Consider the following 19,545-nt stretch of genomic DNA (forward strand, 5'->3'; position numbering starts at 1 on the left):
AAGTCCAAGCAAACGCCTGATGTGACCTTGTAGTGTACCGTTTTAATATTTCCAGGTTGATTTACACAGGTTTTAACCTCACCCCCAACTTTGTTTAGACTACTGTAAAATCTGTGTGGTGTGAATCTGCATAAACCTCTGCAAAATATTTCAGGATATGTGATTTCCTCAAATCTTCCTGGAAATATTTTCCTCCAAGCACTCCCTCACTGTTTTGACTTCCCTGCTGCGCAGCTCGCTTGTATCGTCTCCCAGAAACAGGCCGGCCCTACCCATGGCTGCAGTTTCAGGCACCTGTCTACCCATGTTTGATGTTTGTTTCCTTTGGACGGGCTGTACTTGAATGAAATTTTGTTTTGTCGGGACGCTGGCTCAATGACAAACGATCTTGAAATACTGATCTGTGCTTCTCAATCTTTGGAAAATAACTTTTTTTGTACTCATTTCACACAAAAATTTCTGTAGATGGTTTTTTCTTAATAAAGTTGGTTTACAATCTGTGTTACAAGCGTCAAACAGTCCTGGTGATATTAGTTCGGCTTTTCATACCAAGGATCATAAATTACACGTGCACTGTTCATGCAAACATACATGCAGAAATCTACTCAATTAACCTGCAATGGTTCCCTTCAAAAAATATTTTTCAACAAAATATAAAATAAAAAATCTATAGTGTCCTTTTTTTTTTTTAAAGGATTTTGAGGTGGAAACTGGTCTATTTATGAAGCTTGAAAATGTATTCACCAGCTTTTACATATTTATGAAGTCTTTCGTAAGATTTCATTCAGACCTGTTCAGTACTGATTGCCCACGTTCTTTCATCCCGTTCTGAATGTGATATTTTTACTCCGTAGAAGTCTTTAGGTAACACTAAATCATCTGTGGTGCTGCAACACAAAAGCCTCGGTGAAAGCCTATCCAGACTATTTTGTTACTTCTTAATGTTAAGGTCTCGATGAATCTTAAGAGTTTTAATGACTGTGCCATCATGATATCATCTTGTTACAAACTGTTGAAGGAATAGTTAAATATTTGGTGATGGCCTCGGGTCCTTGACCTGCTTTTCACAAGACACAACAGAAGTCATTTTCCGACTGGATCCTTGTCTGAGCCCCTGCAAGAAAGATAATCAGAATCATTTTGTTTTACTTTTTTTTTTTTTACCCTTATTCATTCATAAAGGTTTCTTAAAGTGTTTTATTTCTTAGTTTGAGTAGTTGATCTGTCTTAATCAAAGAGATTGAAACTGTCTTGGATTATGCAACCAGCTATTTCTTTTATTTTTCACGGTAGAGCATCACAATGTTTATGTTGCTCAAGAACTTTATATTTAATTATTTAAATTGACCAGAAAAAGAAGAAAAATCTGTTCTGTAAAATATTTTACTCTAAAATATTTTAATTCATTTTATCTCTGTTAAATTTTTATTTGGAAATTACAGTATAATACAGTTTAAAAGCCCATCCATATGAAAATCGTTTTCTGTGGTTCTCTCTTTTTTCCACATAAATATTATTTAATATTTTTTTCAGTGTTTAACAGAAAAACTCAGTACATTTTTTTTTTTTAAATTAAGTCAAATGCATTTATGGAAACAAAGTAAGTGAACTTTTCAGTCTGCTTCAGTAAATTTGTGTCCTGTGAAAACTAAAGGATTAATTCAGTTTTTATTTGTACTGTAGAAAGATTTGTGTCATTTTTCTCCTCTTCAAATTATTTAACAATAGTTTACATTAAATGCAATATAAAAAAAAAGAAAAACTTAAGATTGGATTCAGTCTTAGTGTCCTTCAGATCATCTACAATTTATCAACCTGAGAGAGGTTCACGATGGCAGGACATTTGTGTCTCCGTATCCTGCAACATTTTAAAAAGCGTGTTCTTACTTGTTGCTTAATATTCTTTTACTTTGTGACCTCTGTTTTTGTTATAATAATGCTGTAGCTGTCTTGACCGTTTGAGGCTGGGGAGAAAGCAAACAAACAAAAAAAAGCAAACAAAAACTCAACAGCAAAGTCTATGAACCATCTATAATTCAAGTTTTTCTACATGATCTTCATATAGAGCTCCGGACCCCACATGACCCGTTTTGTTTACAGCGCCATTTTGGCAGGAAAGAGAACCCCTCGTGCACGTCAATAGTCATGGCATAACCATGAACTTCAGAGCGTCCGAGTTTTCAGCGGATTTACACCCAAAAGATTAAGAAAACTATGTTGCTAAACTTGAAAGACTCAATATTACCAACCCTTACAAAGCTAAGGGGACTTTTAAAAGCATTGAAACTGCAACAGAGCTGCCTGACCTCCAACATCCCGACATCTACAACTACCTGATCAACTTTCCTTCATCCTACTCCAGGGATTCTCTTAAAAATTACAAAAGCCTTGAGGGGCATAAATGGACGTTATGCACTGGATTTGTGATCAACATTCAGCTTTGGACTCTTTCAGCAGAGGATTATTTTATCAGTACTGAAATTCATTTTAATTAACAAAGGCGCTAAAGAAAGGCACAACACCAATACAGTCGGTGTTATTTTTTTCAGGTGAGTCACAAAGACTAAATGACACTCATATGAAGGCATGGATAGTGGTCAGAAAGGATGGTGATGTGCTTGGAGCCCAATGCAACTGCACAGCTGGATTCGGTGAGAGCTTCTCTTGTGTCAGCTGTCTTGGTCACATTTTATGGCATAAATACGTTTCTCGCCTCTCTGGATCTTTACCAATCCGATAAAAAGCTCTACGTGGTCCACTTTTTTTAATAGTCTGGCATCCTAGTACACAAAGCTATCTGGCATCGTTTCTACCATTTACCGGTGCAGAAACTTCCTTTTCACCTGATTCAGCTTTACTGCCAAAATGGTGTTGTCTATATTCTAGAGTGGTGCATGCTGGGAATTTTGACATCATGATCTGATGTGTTTAGTCTTTTTGGATTGTTCGCTACATACACGTCACTACAAATTTGCCTGGATTTATTTTTATTGCCTTAAATAAATGTGTAATATGTCTGGGATATACCTCGCATTAAATATATGAACATACAGCAGGACCAGTGAGATGCAAAGAAGCAGTCTGGTGTGAGTATATACAGAATCTACTTAGTGGTATGCCATCTACAGTAGTGTAAATAAAAATAAAAAAACATACAGAAAGGTGAACGGTTATTCAAAATAATAACACTAAAATAAAAAAATACAGCTAAACTGATTGGCTGGTTATGATTATTATTATGTGCAGCTACGAATAAGGCTGCACATAATAATAATCATCATTTTAAGCGTCTAGAAACCTGTGTTCTTGTGTTCTCTGAGTGCATTCGCTGCTGTCACAGCCAGCTGTCAGTGACCGTTCATGATAGATTGTGACGTAGATGCAGAGGTTGTGGGTGAGACTGAAGAGGAGCTGGCCGCACTGGTGAAGAAGTTGTCCTCTTTCAGTTTGCTGTGTTCTGGCAGGTCGAGTTTCGCCTTGGCCTCCTCGATGTCATTATTGATTGCAGCTATGAGAGCCTCTGTTTGGACAGACGTAAGGATGTGCAAAGGACAGCAGTGTCAGAGAGTGTCGCAGACAGTTCTTTTGTCCTTTTAGTAAGTAGTGCACTACAAAGTTTTAATACAACTAAAGAGATGAAGCTAGACATTATCAGTACTTTCAGAATCCAGGTAAAAAGGAAAGAGAAAAGCGTACCAAGTGAGTCGTAGGTCCTCTCTGGACGGATGTAACCCACCATAACAACACTGAGATTCTCTCCATAAAAGTCCTCTTTGAATTGGTGAATCACATGAGTCTCCTGCAACCAAAAAAAATGTACATTCATTTTCACAAAGAGAACATCCAAAATTCAAAAGGTGTGCTGTATGTATCAGAATCGCTTTTATTGCCAGGTATGTAAGCACACACGAGGAATTTGCATTTGATTCACCTCATTCAACGATTCAATATTTTATATCAGCAGATAGCAAACCTCTGTTAATCTCGGTTGTAAAGTGTCTGGAGTGGTCAGTCCAGTGTTGATTGTATTCTTTGTTTTAGAACAAGCTGCGTTTACACACCACTAATATTACACTAGCCCAGGTGCAGCAACACGGGGCCAAACCATGAAACTGACACCACCATTTCACACAGATAGGATAAAGTAAGTACCGTCCTGTAGCTCTGTGAGCAGTTTGGACATAGATTTAGGAGACAGGTGACAGGTAGCTAAATGTTCTTAAATATTCCATCTAGCACAAATACGTTTGCCTGTTGGATAGCTTTAACTGAACAGTGTTTAAAGGTCGGTCTGAATGCTCATGTTTCTCTCTCCTTTTGTGTTGTAAAATATTAAATAAATGGGTTTTGGATTGGAGTACAGTAAAAGCTTAATGTAAGAGTGCTGGAAGTTAGTATAATATCCCCACTTTTGACCTTGCGGCTCTGCCATGGACACCATTGTTGTTCAGTGTTCCTCTGATGTGGGATTGTAACGGTTCACAAAATCTTTACAGATCCCAAAATGAAAAACTATTACCCTAAATTAAATTGTTCTAATAATCTTGTTGCATTTGTTTAACTTGATTATTTTTTTATGTACTTCTAGAACTTGTGTAAACACTGATGCCATTTCATCCCATTTCCTCAAATACAGAAAATTTTATAGGGTTCACAAAATGTCAAATTGCACAGTAGGTGGGGTAAATATTTGAGGTAGACAAAAATGATAAAAAAAACTATATTTTATTTTTTTTGGCAAACAAAGAATGTCTGATTCGAATGTGCTCAGAGTCTGTATGTTACTATGAAGGTCACAGACTGAATTTGCTAACGTAGTCACTATCTGAGCCATAAGAGAATGTCATTTAGCCGGATGTTTACTTTACCTTTGGCCTTGTTTCCTGCCAAAAATTCAGTTTACTCTGACATAAAGGTCAGTCAATCATTACTTTGAGTTTCTCCAGAAAAAATATTTGATTCATTCTGGACCACAAATCTCAACACAAGCTGTAAATGTCTTTACAGATGTATTCAAATGTTTATTTAATGTTCTAGAATGTGACTAACTTTATTTTTAATGAAATACAAAGATACAGTAATTATTGTTAAATTTCAAAACTTGAAAAGAGACAATAAAACATTAAAATTTGCAGGGCCCCATTTCATGACGACATATGACGTACAGCTTTGTAAGGAATAAAATATAATATTTAATGCTAACATCTACTGTTGGACAGAATGCTCTTCTGTGTCCGTATAAAGTGGGTTAATTCGGTGTATCTTTATTTAACCCAAGTTGTGGATCTGACTTGTAAAACATTCAAGCAAAAGTCACCCTGTAGTGCCGGCTGATGTGAGATCTTGTGCGTTATTGTTAGGATATTTTCATGTTGATGTACAGACTCATCTCCTTGTTTAGACTACTGTGAAGTTTGCGTGGTGCGAGTTTGATAATACCTCAAGAAAATGTTTCAGGAGATGTTTTTTTCCCCCCAAATTTGTTTCTAAAAGCACTCCTTCATTATTTTGACTCCGCTGCAACACATTTTACTTGTAGCGTCTTCCAGAGATGATGACGTTCGAATCTTTGTACAATTCAAATGCTTATATTGTTGTTGAAGGTACTTGTGGTGAATGTTTTTGTGGACGGCATTTTTCTTCATAAAGTTGCTATACAACCTGTTTTATAAGTGTGAACTAGGTTGTATGTCACCATTTAACTTTCTTGTAAACAATAGTCAGCTTGACAAACTGTTGTCAGGTTCCTTTCTCGCATCTGAGCACTAAATCTGCTCATAACAAAGATTTAAACATTTGCCCAAATAATGATTCAGGGCGTCAAACAGTCCCGGTTTTATCAGTTTACTTTCACGATTTATGGCTGTTCTCTGTCAATTCAAACGTTTAGTTAAATACCATGTATGTACAGCACTTACTTTTCCTACTTTAATTCATTTTAAATATTTAACAGTAATCTTTTTCTGTTTTTCCCTTTATTAAATCTTTGTGTCTTTGGGTTTCAAAAGCTTTTAAGCTGAATATTTTTATGCACAGTGCTGACCAAAGACAAGCTACCGTATAATTAAACTTTAACAAGTTAATTTATTTATCTTTAATTAGAATATACATTTGCCTTTCTGTTTGCAGCAAATACAAACAGTCCAATGTTGTCTCATTAAAAGCAGATTGGAGTTTCCCAAAACTTGTCATGAAGTCTCAATGAAGTCTTTACATGCTGTGACATTTTTACTAAGGGTCATGACAAATTAAAACCATTTAATTCAATTTGTTTTAGCAACTTTTCACCCTAACTGACTCCAGAAACACTAAAAGCTCAGTTTAGTTCAGTTTGAATCGTGTAATCACGTACAAATAAGCTCAATGAACAGTTCTTGCACTCAGCTCAAATAACGCTCTGATATATGTGATGTTCCAACGCTTTGGATGAAGAAGCAGACTTGTGACCAGACCATCACTGAACTGACTATCTTGCATGTTATAAAAAGATTTAGAACATGTACATATTCCTTGTGAACAGGCTTCTTGTGGTGAATACTGCTCATATAGTACTTACCATGGACTTCTTAGTATTTTTGTAGTAAGGGTTCCAGCCAATGCTCATCACCATTTTGCACACATCCCCATTACCGACACAGGCCCAGCCATAATAGATCCCTGTGCTGATATCTGCTGGAAGATTGTCCACCACCGAGTCTGGGAAGTTGGCTGTGGATCAGAGACAACTGTCAGTACATGGACAGAGAAAATCAAGTCAACATATATAACAGAAGCAGCGTTCAGCTAATAACTGGGTTTTGAAGGAGAATCCCAACTACTTCTACAGCCCTGGAGATAAAATGTCATGTTTTTTTTTTTCTTCCAGTCTGATCACTAAATTCATACCACAGGAGAAACAATTCTTTTGAACACAAATCTATGTTTTAAATCCACTCAGTAATCTGCATTGTATTTCTGTTTAGAAAGGTCCTGAACTCAGCAGAGCATGTTTGGGGAAAAAAAGGATAAAAAAAAAAAAAGGTGACTAAACTGAGTGACAGCTGCATTAATAGAGCTGCATGTATTATAGATACATCTGTACTAGGAATGGGCGATATTTTACCGTTCCCGATATACCGTCAAAAAAAATTCCCCACGGTAAGAATTTCTCATCTCGCGGTAAAAACGATAAATTCCCGTTGACGTTTTTGTGTAAAGCTGATTTATGGTTCAGCGTTAAATCCACGCACAACGTACGAGAAAGAAAGAAAGAAAGATTCCCGTTGATGACGTTTTTGTGTTACAAACATGGCGGATCTGAGTCGTTACAGTTTTGCAGTACAGGTGGACTCATTTAATTGGTTTTTATCAATTCAATTTAATTGGTGTAGTTTAGTAGCATTTAGTATCTTTTAGAGCAGTGATTTGGGGGCTCCAAAGACTGAATGTGGTGATAGATTTATAGTTACAAAGGTGGAGTTGAATTGTTTTTTTGTTTTTTTTTGTTTTTTTTTTTTTTAAATCGTCTTTTTTATCGTTATCGGGATAAATGCCAGAAATTATCGTGATACATTTTTTAGTCCATACCACCCATCCCTAATCTGTACTGATTAATATTTTTACCTTCTTCCAAAAATGGGCTGACTGACTATAAATGACATAATAATGCGTTAGTGTTTTATTTCTTTCAAGCACATTTCTGCATGTCACATATTGGGTCAAAATAAAGCCACATGTCTTTTAACATAAGTTAGTAAAGCTGGAGTTTTATACAAATACATACATACATACATACATACATTATGTATGCATGTATGTATCACACATACATACATACATACATTATGTATGCATGTATGTATCACACATACATACATACACACATACATACATACATTATGTATGCATGTATGTATCACACATACATAACATACATTACATACATACATACACAGATGTTACGCAACTCCCTTAACGACGTTTATAAAAGGAAAAACGCAGCGCTTGTTTCGTAAAGTGGCATCAATGCAGCAGTGTGAATTATCGACCAAATTACCATCAATCTTACTAGTGACTCACATATGACAAGTTCTCCCCTCAAATTTCACATTGAGTTTATTCCGACATCACCTCGGCGCAGACCGCTTTATACATGCTTCATCTCCACTTGGTTTCACGTCAACCACACGGAAAACTACAACAACAAACCCCCCCAAAAAACAATGATGCTGGGATAAGGCTGATTTATGGTTCCGCGTTACACCAACGCTGAGCCTACGGCGTAGGGTGCGCGTCGCCGCGTAACCTACGCCGTCGATTTAACGCGGAGCAACAATCAGCCTTTCTGCTCTCACCTGTGGGAATACCGAGCTCTTTGCTTCCCCTCCCGAAGCCTCGGATGACCTCCCCTCGGCAGAAGTACGGCAGGCTCCTCATGACCTGTCCCTGTCAAAGCTCCTTGTGTTCAGCTATGCTGTTATCTCCACCCGCCTACCTGGCTGGCTGGTCTAAACTGGTCAAAGTTGAACCTCCGTCCGCCAGCAGAGAGGATGAAAGTCCGTCACCTATGCTAGAAATGCTAACTAGCTTCATCAGAAGCTGGTTAGTTCCTTAAAATGTGGCCACCCCGGTGAGCTGTTTGAACAGTGCTTTGAAGAGACACGCCTGGGTTACAGTCGGGTCCTCTAGCAGGGTGATAATGACACGGAAAAGCCGGTAAAGTAATGTTACATGTGTCGAGCGATGACGACCTTTACGTCGGCGACGTCACTGGCCATGTGACCAAAGATGGAGGCGCGTGTTACCTTCAGGTGTTGTAGGAAATACGGCAGCTGCAAATGTGACGTTCAGCGGCCAATCAATGGAAAAAACCATAGACATATATACGTAGACGCCCCATCGAGTGTTCTTGCCATGGATGTATTATAAATCGGTTCTTGCCATGGTTCTTGCCCGCTGCATCGATACGTCAACGACGCCGCCATATTGGATGTGGCAAACCTGCGCTCTAAACTAATACAAGTAAATGGATTTATTTTCATAAAGCGCCTTTCTACAAAGAAATTTACGTTTTACGTCTCATTTATTCATTCACACACACACTAATATACTTGGGAAACAGTTAGGCACCAAATATGATATATTTAATTTTCTCAGATGGCAAAAATAAAACTTTATTGATCCCACATAGGAGTAATTCATGTTATATCAGCTATAGAGAACAAGGTAGTGCCGAAAAACAATATATATCCCCCCTCACAAAAATAAGAAAAATAGAGAAACATATTTTCTCATCAACAAAACTAATTTAACATTTTTCAAATAACATATTTGAACCATTTTTCAGACAATAAAATAACTGAAAAAATCTGAAAAATGGTTCAAATATGTTATTTTGTTACTTGAAAAATTTAAAATATTTTTATGTAAAATATGCTTTGTTGATGAGAAAATTGAGAGAATTACTCTTATGTGGGATTAATCAAATCTTATTTTTGCCATCTGAAAAAATTAAATATATTATATTTGGTGCCTAAACTGTTTCCCAAGTATATTAGTGCGTGTGTGAATGAATAAATGAGACGTAAAAGGTACATTTCTTTGTATAAAGGCGCTTTATGAAAATAAGTCCATTTACTTGTATTAGTTTACAGCGCAGTCTTACCACATCCAATAGACGCCTTTCCAGCCTACGTCATCACAGGATGCGCGCGCATTGTTGCGGCGGAAGTGCTGAAGAAGTTGCATGAGTTTGAATAGAGCGAGGGAAGATTTGTTTCTTAAGTTGCGTTTTTGGAGTTGCAGTAACGTTATAGAAGAACAACATCCAGCTGTTGTGTGTACGGGTGTACGAATCGAAATCCCGAGGAACATAATTTTTTTGCAATTCCCAGAGGAAACAGGCCATTTCAAAGCACCGTAGGAACCTGTGGCTGCAAGCATCAGAAGAACCGACTGGACCGAGGATCATCAGCAAGAATCATATCTGGTGAGTTATCGTGGCTATCTGGTTTGGCTTTACTTGAATGCCTTTAATTGAGTAACTGTAGGTAGAGTAAGTGTATTGTAAGTGTTTGCTACCATAGACTGTAAGTTTACTACTAGTACTAACTCATACAGCTGAGAGCTTCAGTGTGGTGTACATAATAATAATTAATATTATTAATATTATAGATCCATGGGTGTACAGCAGCTCCACGTAACTTAACAGCTTTAACCTCTAGTATCATTGTTGTTTAGGATGTGTGCCCTGGTTGTCTTTGCTCTGATTTGAGCATCTCAGAACACTTAAGAAACTTGAAAAGTGGTTATTTGGCTAATGTGTATCTTTCTTTTTACAGGTGAGATGTCACTGGACCACGAGAGTCCTGATTTTTATTTGCCCTCTATTTTTTCATACACTAAACAAAACCAAAACCCCGATGCAAAGATCAAAAGGTGAAATACAATAAATGAGACCTAGCTGTTTGTGTTTTTAGCTTAACCTAATGACATGATTAACTCATGAATATTAAGGGTTTACTTATTTTGGTATTAAGCAAACCATAACCGATAATTAAGATGGGAATGTATTGTATTACAGCTTGAGATCAGTAGTTTTGTTCATTTGAGTTTTTTTATGTGAAGGTACCAAAGAAAAAAGAAATGGAGTGAAAGACTTCTGGTTGCTCCACCAAACCAACCTGCTCCTGCTCCTGGAACTCCAGAGGAATCACCAGCATGGATCACAGTCCTAGTAAGTGTAGCCACTGTTGTGTCATTTCATGTCTCATTGTATGTATAATGATTCAACCATGTTGAGTATTCTCCCCCTTTGCTGATCTCCACATCCATCCTTTTCTTTACAACCCATATTTATGCACAGTGTAGACTAACACAGTTGCAATTAATCTTAGGTCTATGTATGTGACAAATAAAATCTCCTTGTCCCTGTCCTTTTCTCCTCTCCTATTCACAACTGTCCTTCTGATTCCAATGCCCCTCTTATGTTCTCTATACACCTCTCCATCCATCCATCCATCCATCCATCCATCCATCCATCCATCCATCCATCCATCCATCCATCCATCCATCCATCCATCCATCCATCCATCCATCCATCCATCCATCCATCCATCTCGTCTTCAATTCTCAACTGTTCTCTTTTCTGCTAAAGCTGAAGAGGACATCCCAGTCACGAGGACAGAATACAATGACCTGAACCTGAGGTACACCGAGCTGAAGAGTGACTACGTCAACCTGCAGGAAAAGTATCAACAGCTGCGAGATGAAAATGAGAGACTTAAAGAGGAGCTGAAGAAGTCTACATTTTCATACTCAAATATTAAGTGCAACATGGTACAACTGTTGTTTATCACTAGAATAACATCTGTGCTCTTTGACTGGTTGTGCACCAAAATTGCAGGAAGTGTAAAAATATTCAGCAAGAAGCTCTCTCTACAGGATCATCTTTTGATAGTGTTAATGAAATTAAGGTTGCAGCTCATGGTGCCACCCTTCGCATTCCAGCTTTCACCAAAGGCAAACAGCAACTTTCTGCACAGGAGGTCGACACATCAAGACAACTGTGACGTGTCAGGATACATGTCGAACGTGTTATAGGGAGATGGAAGAACTTCAGAATTTTGCAGACATGAATTCCACTGTCACAGGCTGACCTTCTAGATGCTTTGTTATTGTGTGCTAGTCTCACAAACCTTAGCAAAAGTGTTGTTCCGAAAAAATCTAAGAAATAAGGGTTCTGAATAATAACATCAAGTCTTGGCATTTTTTTATTTTCTCATCAGTGATTTGGAGCTGTGACTATGAATTGAATATCAGCCATTAATGATTTACTTGACTATTAAAGTTTTGCTAATAAACTACCGGAGTTATTTGTTTTTTCTCACTGATTGTGTAAATGTATTGATTATTTTCTCTTTTTAAAGCTACAAACATCCAACTTCCACAGCTGTAAATATGCTGCACAAATATACATATATTCACTATATGTGTTGTATATCAAACTCAGGTATATTATAGATATATTAATCCCCACAAACCCTCAAATAAAAATAATGAATTTACCTAAAAATAATGAACTAAGTTTTAAAAAACAGTATTTTGCATTATATGCCTTTTAATGTTTTTCTTTTTATCATATTAGTGGGAATAGGTTTCTGTAAATTAATGGTGATAATGTGAGATGCAGGATGGACAATAAAGCTCATATAAATTTTTTTTTTTTTTTTTTTTTTTAAATAACTATCAACTTCATTCAGCCAGCACAGACAAAGGTACACATGACATGGCTTTCATTCAAAGGCAATGCTTAATGAAACTCATTAAGAAACAAAGGGGACACAGTAAATTAACAAAAATAATAAGATAAATTAAATAAATATGAAATAATAAAATAACTTAAAATGTCTAGTGTATAAAATACATTCAGTTGACTGTCATAATTCTTTACAAACTTCAGCTGTGACAGCTGCTGACAGTGTCGCAGCTTCTGAGTGTAAACACTAGGTTTCTCAACCAAATACAGATGAATATCCGGCCATTGGACATCGGGCCACTTTGTGATATCTTCCTCCGGGAAGGTAGTTGCTTTCCATCCGCCAAAGTTAGTTTAGTAACGTAATTTCCACGATCTTTTTCCGTCAATCGGCTGGTGTAAACTGACATGAACTCCGTCTTTCTGCCGCAACAATGCGCGCGCAGCTTGCCTACGTCATACTTGTTTACAAACACGGAAAGGGGTCTATATGGCGGCGACGTTGACGTACGGCTCAGCGCTCGATGGGGCGTCTACGTTTTTATGTCTATGGAAAAAACGACCATAGTGTGCGTCTAGGGTTGCCAACTCCCTGAAAAATAAATAAGGATATTTTTGAATGCCATGAACACATGGAAAACAAATTATTATCTATCCAGCAATTCACTTTAATACAAAATAAAAAAAATGAACTGAATAAAATAAGTATCTTTCTTCAACAGAAAGTTTGTTGTTTGTTGTTTGTTGTTATTGCACATTTTTAGTGCAATAACAAAAGTGCAAACAGAAAGTCTGTAGAACACTTGTAAACATATTTCCTCAAAGGCCATGATTGCAGGCTACAGTTGTAGTGAAACAGAAAAAAACTCAACAGCTCAATGCCATTTTCCTTTGGCATTTTATGACTTATTGTTTGACTCTCACAGTAATACGGGACAAAGTGCGTCCCTTTTTAGCTCAATACGGGACACGTACTTTAGTTAATAAATACGGGACGATTCCGTTTTTCAAGGGACGGTTGGCAACCCTAAGAAGCACATGCAAAGTTAATCAGGTGAGCGAGGTATGATAGGATACCCTCGCAGAATTACGAACATTTATGGAAATGTTTTTTAAATTTCAATTATTCTTAAATATGTCATAGAAAGAACGTGTTTTAAGCTTGAAAGAGAACATTAGACCCAGTTCGTTGGTGGCTGCCTTTACTATTAGCAACCACACGAGGTCAGTCCTCCCCAAATATTTACCAAATCCTTCAACGATAAATCAGGCAGACGTTGCTGGAAACCTGTTGTTCATTCATTCTTTCATTCAAATAGGATGATGAGTTAATATATATATTAAATGATACATTAAACAATAGAATTTGATAAAATCATATTAAGCTATAATCTTATTATGTTGTTGCTGTTTTCATTCACTTCAGCATGTCCTTAAAGTGTGTGGACAGCTAAAAATGTGCATCCCAGTGACACAAACCCTGGTAACAAAATCTCCAAAAGATTTCTGACAAATATAATTGAGGAAGAAGAAGTGAAAGCAGACGTTGAGAAGATGACCAAATGTGGAGACAAAAACACAGAACAGAAGTTTCACAAAAAAGAATGGATAGAAACCAAAAGCTGCAGACACACCCTGGCCCCTTCCACTGTGTGTTAGTTCACCCTGACAACATGCCCAAGTTTAGCTATATGTCAGGGCTGGTGTGGTGAGGACCCAGATGCAGGAGAGCGAGAGGCAGGAGTTCAACAAAAAAGGGTTTATTTTACAAAAAACAAAAAACAAAGTGCTGCTTAGCAGGATCAAAAATAGGGATCAAAAAACTTGAGCAAAACTTGGCAGGACACATGGAGGAAAGAAACAGGAAGGAACCACAAGGAGCAAGGGAAAGACAAGACCAGATATACACAAGGGGGTAACGAGACACAGGTGTGAACAATCAGGGCAGATGGGACACAGGCGGGGCAAAACAGAAACACAAACTGGGGGAAATTTCAACCACTGACATAACCCCCCCCTCAAGGGACAGATCCCAGATGTCCCCTATTGACAGATCACCCAGGGCGGGTGGAGGGGGCGGGAGGAGGGCCCAGGCTAACACACGGCCAAAGTTCCGGGGGCCGTCCTCGGGACCGGGCAGACCGGCGAGACAGTTCCGGGGGTCTAGGCTTTGGCCTTGGCGTGGGGCCTGGACGACTTGGCGCGGGGCCTGGAAGACTTGGCGCGGGGCCTGGAAGACTTGGCGCGGGGCCTGGAAGGATTGGCGCGGGGCCTGGAAGGATTGGCGCGAGGCCTGGAAGGATTGGCGCGGGGCCTGGAAGGATTGGCGCGAGGCCTGGAAGGATTGGCGCGGGGCCTGGACGACTTGGCGCGGGGCCTGGAAGGCTTGGCGCGGGGCCTGGACGACTTGGCGCGGGGCCTGGACGACTTGGCGCGGGGCCTGGACGACTTGGCGGGGAACTTGGACGACTTGGCGGGGAACTTGGACGACTTGGCGGGGAACACAGGATACGAGGAGCCGGCTGAGGGGGAACCCGGGTCCTCGGCGCTGGCTGAGGGGTACCCGGGTCCGGGGCGCTGGCTGCGGGGGTACCCGGATCCGTGGCGCTGGCTGCGGGGAAGCCCGGGTCCGTGGTGCTGGCTGCGGGGGGTCCGGGACCATCACTGGAGCAGGGGCTGATGCGTCCGGGACCACCGCCGACGATGCGCCCAAGACCACCGCCGGAACAGCGGCTAGCTGGGGCTGGCGTCGACGCCATCGTCGGCGTCGCTCCAGAGCCTGAATGCTCCTGGGGCCACCCCGAGCCAGGCGTGTTCCCCGGAAGAGGGATTCCAGCTCATCCGGGTGCCGCCAACCAGGAATAGTGAGTTCCGCCTCCCGGTACACAATGTCCCAGAAGGCGAAAGTCTCTCCCGCTGGGTCCATACTGGTGGTTCCGTTCTGTCAGGGCTGGTGTGGTGAGGACCCAGATGCAGGAGAGCGAGAGGCAGGAGTTCAACAAAAAGGGTTCATTTTACAAAAAACAAAGCGCTGCTTAGGAGGATCAAAAAAAGGGATAAAAAAACTTGAGCAAAACTTGGCAGGACACATGGAGGAAAGAAACAGGACGGAACCACAAGGAGCAAGGGCAAGACAAGACCAGATATACACAAGGGGGTAACGAGACACATCAGGGCAGATGGGAGACAGGCGGGGCAAAACAGAAACACAAACTGGGGGAAATGTCAACCACTGACACTATCCTGCGGTTAAAGCGGATAGAAACAGGAAATTGGCTGCAATGTGAAGATTAACCTTGAAGAGTCATTTATTTCTTTATTTATTTTTTTAAAATATATTTTTATCCTCAATCCCCATTTGTATCACCCAGTGCTCTACCTAAGTGCTCCCCTCTACCAACCCCGGGAGGGCCCTGCACTGAGCTCAAGTCTCCTTCAATACTTGCATTGAACTTGTTATTACAGTATTGGAAAAGTAGCTGACACAACCATTTCATCTCAACCATTTTACCAACTGCTTAGTCTGGATTGTATTGAATCATCATTATGGACATTCACTGACACATTGTGGCTAAAATCACACAGTTTTTTTTTTTTTTTTTTTTTACAATTTTTACTTTTCCCTTCTTTTTTTCACCTTAATTTTAGTCTTGTGACAGAAGCTAATTTTAAACTGTTCATCTTTTGCATTTTCAGAACTCCTGACAAACTTGTTTTAGCTGTTCATTAACCCTCCTACCAGTTCCCGCATTATATGGGTTTTTAAGATAAGATAAGATAAACTCACAGAAGAAAGGAACTTGACCCTTTGCACATACATACAGTAATGTGTGTTTAATTTATTTCCTTGTCCGTGTGTGTATGAAGATGTTGCAAGAGTCCAAGGCATCTTTGGCTGGTTTTGCTGACAGCAGGGATGAGAGACTGCGATGTGCGATGAGACACATACTCCCAACACTTCCTAAAAGTAATCAAATATACTTTAAAATGAAATTGAAATAGATTTTTGTAAGAAATAACCTGAAAGAGAACCCAAAATAAGTCATGTGCATCACATCAATAAGCTAAGGAAAAGACAGGTAGAATCTGTCTGCATTTCTGCTCCATCTCAAAACAGAATGTCACATAGTTTTTTCCACATTAAAACTGTTTTAATATTCATGGATTTTCAAATAACAAAAGACGTGTCAATTTTTGTGGTATTATGTTTACTTACAGTGCGAAGGCCCTATTGTATCTGTAGGAATTTTTTTTTTTTCCCTCGTTTTTCTTCTGACGAAATGAGTGCCTTTTTGCCCCCCTAAATGTGCCCCAAAATTAAACAAATTTTGCACGCAAGCCAGGCCTGGCAATAAATTTGATATTTCATGGTTTGCATTAATGGGCGTGGCCTAATGGCTCAACAGCGCCCCCTAGAAAACTTTGTGCCTCAAGCCCCACAATGCGGTTTAACGTACATGCACGAAAATCGGTGCACACCTGTATCATGTCGCAACTTAAAGAAAAGTCTCTTGGCACCATGGCCGAAACCGAATAGGAAGTTGGCCATTTTCAATTAATCGTGTAATTTTGCCGCAATTTATGCCATTCCTTCGGCAGTTAATACGGCCCGAACCGTAACGTGCACCCAGTTGTGTTATACATCAAAATGTGCGTCTCCATCCTGCGACGACGTGCATTACTTTTCTCAGTCAAAAGCGTTACCGTGGCAACGATAGACGCCGAAAAAGCGCGCCCCCCCTTCATCTGATTGGTCTATATTTGATAGTTCCTACTTTTTGCTATAACTTTTGAATGGTTTGATATATGAGTCATGGGTGGTGTCATCGGACTCGGTTTTGAGTCCTTGAACATAATTGGTACAAATTAGCCCTGCACCTTCTTCTGATTGGTCGATATTTGATTGTCCCTTTTTTCTGCCATAACTTTTGAATGGTTTGACATAGACAGTCGTGGGTGGTGTCATCCGCTAAATGTCCAGGCCTGAAGACATCTACATGCAAGTCATACAAGCGCTTCCACTGCAGCACGCCTGAACGTGCACAAGGGTGCGAGGGCCCGTTCATCGCTGCTTGCAGCTTTAATTTTTAATTATTATTTTGTAGTGTGAAAAGGGTGAACTGTAATAACAATTTACATATATAAATAAACAAAACTGATAGATTTTAACAGACTGTACAAAAGCTACAGCTCACTCTGAAAAAAGTGATTTTGGAGAGTGGTAAATATAATCTATGCAAACTATATTAAATTTACTCTATTGTACTCAGCCAAGTAATTATAAAGTAATGAGTAAATTATACATATGCTACCCATTCGTTAACAGTAACAACCATTACATAGAAACATTTGGGCAGTTGAGGCCTGGTGGGCTGGCAGGCTGGGGTGACCGGAGGGTGAAGGAGTAGAATAGGTTGGCTGGCAGTCCCAGGCCAACCGAGAGACATAGGCCCCGTTTACACGTAGCAAAAACAGTGGTGTTTTCATGCGCTTTGGCCATTCGTTTACACGAAAACGAAGCTCAAAGTCACCAAAAAACGATCATTTCTGAAAACTCTGGCCAAAGTGGAGATTTGCAAAAACTCCGTCTTCACGTTTGCTTGTAAACAGAGGGAAACGGACATTTAGGCTTCAGAACGTCACATTATGCGACAGAAACGTCACCAACGTCATGTGTGCGACCTGTGTTTACAATTTGTTTGGCCACTGTCAATATTGTTTTGCAGTAGATGGAAGAAGGCATCTCACACACAATCTTTACAGACATTAATTTGACACAGGACAAATACAGAGAACAGATTTAAGACAGCACAAGACAGACATGGCAGGTACTCACTGAACAGGATAAAAGTAGATATTGCCCCCAAGGAAAAGAACAATAAATAGAGGTAGAACCAAGGTCAGGGTTTCTAATAAATAGAAATAAATAAGTTAATAGCAGGATGGACCTCAGCAAAAATGCGTTAGGATTGGTTTAAAAGAGAGACAAAAGCAGGGACAAAGCTGTTCCTAGAGAGTTTTTGCCCTTTTTTAGTAACAATGATAGATAATGATGATAGATAACTGTTGGAGGGAGGGACTCCAATGCTAATGAAAAAATAAAAACTGATAGTAATAAGGGCGAAATCTGGCTGGAGAATTTATTATAGAAGTCTGTCGGAAAACCATCTGGGCCTAGAGATTTGCCAGTTTGCATAAAGCTAATTGTAGACGCTATCTCCGCGGCCGAGAGGTCCTCCTTCAGCCATCTCCAGAGCTCTAGATGGAATATGTAAAAGGTTAAAAAAGTCTTCAAGTTCAGAGGGGCTTGCAGAGGAATCTGACGTATATAATAACTGATAAAAATTTTGAAAGCAAGAATTTATTTTTAGACTGTCCGTGGTTTTAGCACCATACTGATCATTAATTTCAGGGATGGTCTGGTAGGCTGGTAGGCTCTTTGGCGCAGCTGGTGAGCGAGTATCCGTCCTGCCTTTTCTCCATGTTCATAGCACCCCTGTCGGGATTTAGAGATGAGGTATTGCCTGTTGTGTCAATAAGAGATCAAACTCAGCTTGGAGTAATAAGCGCTTCTTCATGAAGTCAGGTGATGAAGATTGACTAAATAAGCTATCTAGATCCAAAATCTCATCTGCCAGCTCTTTCAGGCGAATATTGTTCACTTTTTTCTTATTTGCACTATATGAAATAACCTGTCCACGTAAATATGCCTTCAGTGATTCCCATATAGTTAAAAAAGACATTCCCGGAGTTTGATTGATATCGATAAACAAAAAACTGCTCGACACTTTAAATGCTGTATTTTATATTACTTTTTTCACAAATATGTTATTATTGATAAGTGAATTAAAAGTCAAATAATTTGTGAAGTTGAACTCTTTACCAACGTAACAAACTACCTTTTAACATCAATCGTGAAATGTTGAAAAAACTAAGACTAACTGTCTTTTAGTCCTAACATCGTACATCTTACTTTGTCTGAATAAGTCATGGATATTAACTGATATGAATGAACTTTGATTAGAAATGATCAGGTATTATGTAATAGCAAACAAGATAATTTTACCTCATTTCAATTTGTAAGTAGCTGTTGAATAGATACATAAATTGGAAGTAAATTTTACCCTTTTATTTGAGTATTTCATAGCATTTTATTTCAGTTATTTTATACTCAATATATGGACCTAAATATACTCCAAAAAAGTCAATGTTACCTCAGATTTATTGGTTAAATTCTATAAATTAGTTTTTACAGCACTCTTAGTGTTTGGGGCTGAACAACAACAAAGAAAGAAAGAAAAATGTATTTA

General features: G+C 39.1%; 1 protein-coding gene and 1 long non-coding RNA gene across 2 annotated transcripts; one reads left to right on the forward strand and one right to left on the reverse strand.

Moving 5' to 3' along the window:
* Positions 1 to 312: 312 nt before the first annotated feature.
* rfk (riboflavin kinase) lies at positions 313 to 8,751 on the reverse strand. Its single transcript, XM_061729238.1, has 4 exons — positions 8,334 to 8,751; positions 6,557 to 6,708; positions 3,697 to 3,799; positions 313 to 3,520 (listed from the first exon to the last, which is right to left on the reverse strand). Exons 1-4 carry the CDS (start codon positions 8,413 to 8,415, stop codon positions 3,348 to 3,350), a joined length of 510 nt encoding a protein of 169 aa, XP_061585222.1. The 5' UTR covers positions 8,416 to 8,751; the 3' UTR covers positions 313 to 3,347.
* A 934-nt stretch (positions 8,752 to 9,685) lies between these two features.
* Positions 9,686 to 12,021, forward strand: LOC133451077 (uncharacterized). The gene is made up of 4 exons (XR_009783145.1): positions 9,686 to 9,967; positions 10,320 to 10,416; positions 10,606 to 10,714; positions 11,135 to 12,021. It is a non-coding gene; the product is annotated as an uncharacterized LOC133451077 (long non-coding RNA).
* Positions 12,022 to 19,545: the final 7,524 nt, after the last annotated feature.

The sequence above is a fragment of the Cololabis saira genome, chromosome 9, assembly GCF_033807715.1.
Source record: "Cololabis saira isolate AMF1-May2022 chromosome 9, fColSai1.1, whole genome shotgun sequence".
In the NCBI taxonomy this organism is placed as follows: domain Eukaryota; kingdom Metazoa; phylum Chordata; class Actinopteri; order Beloniformes; family Belonidae; genus Cololabis; species Cololabis saira.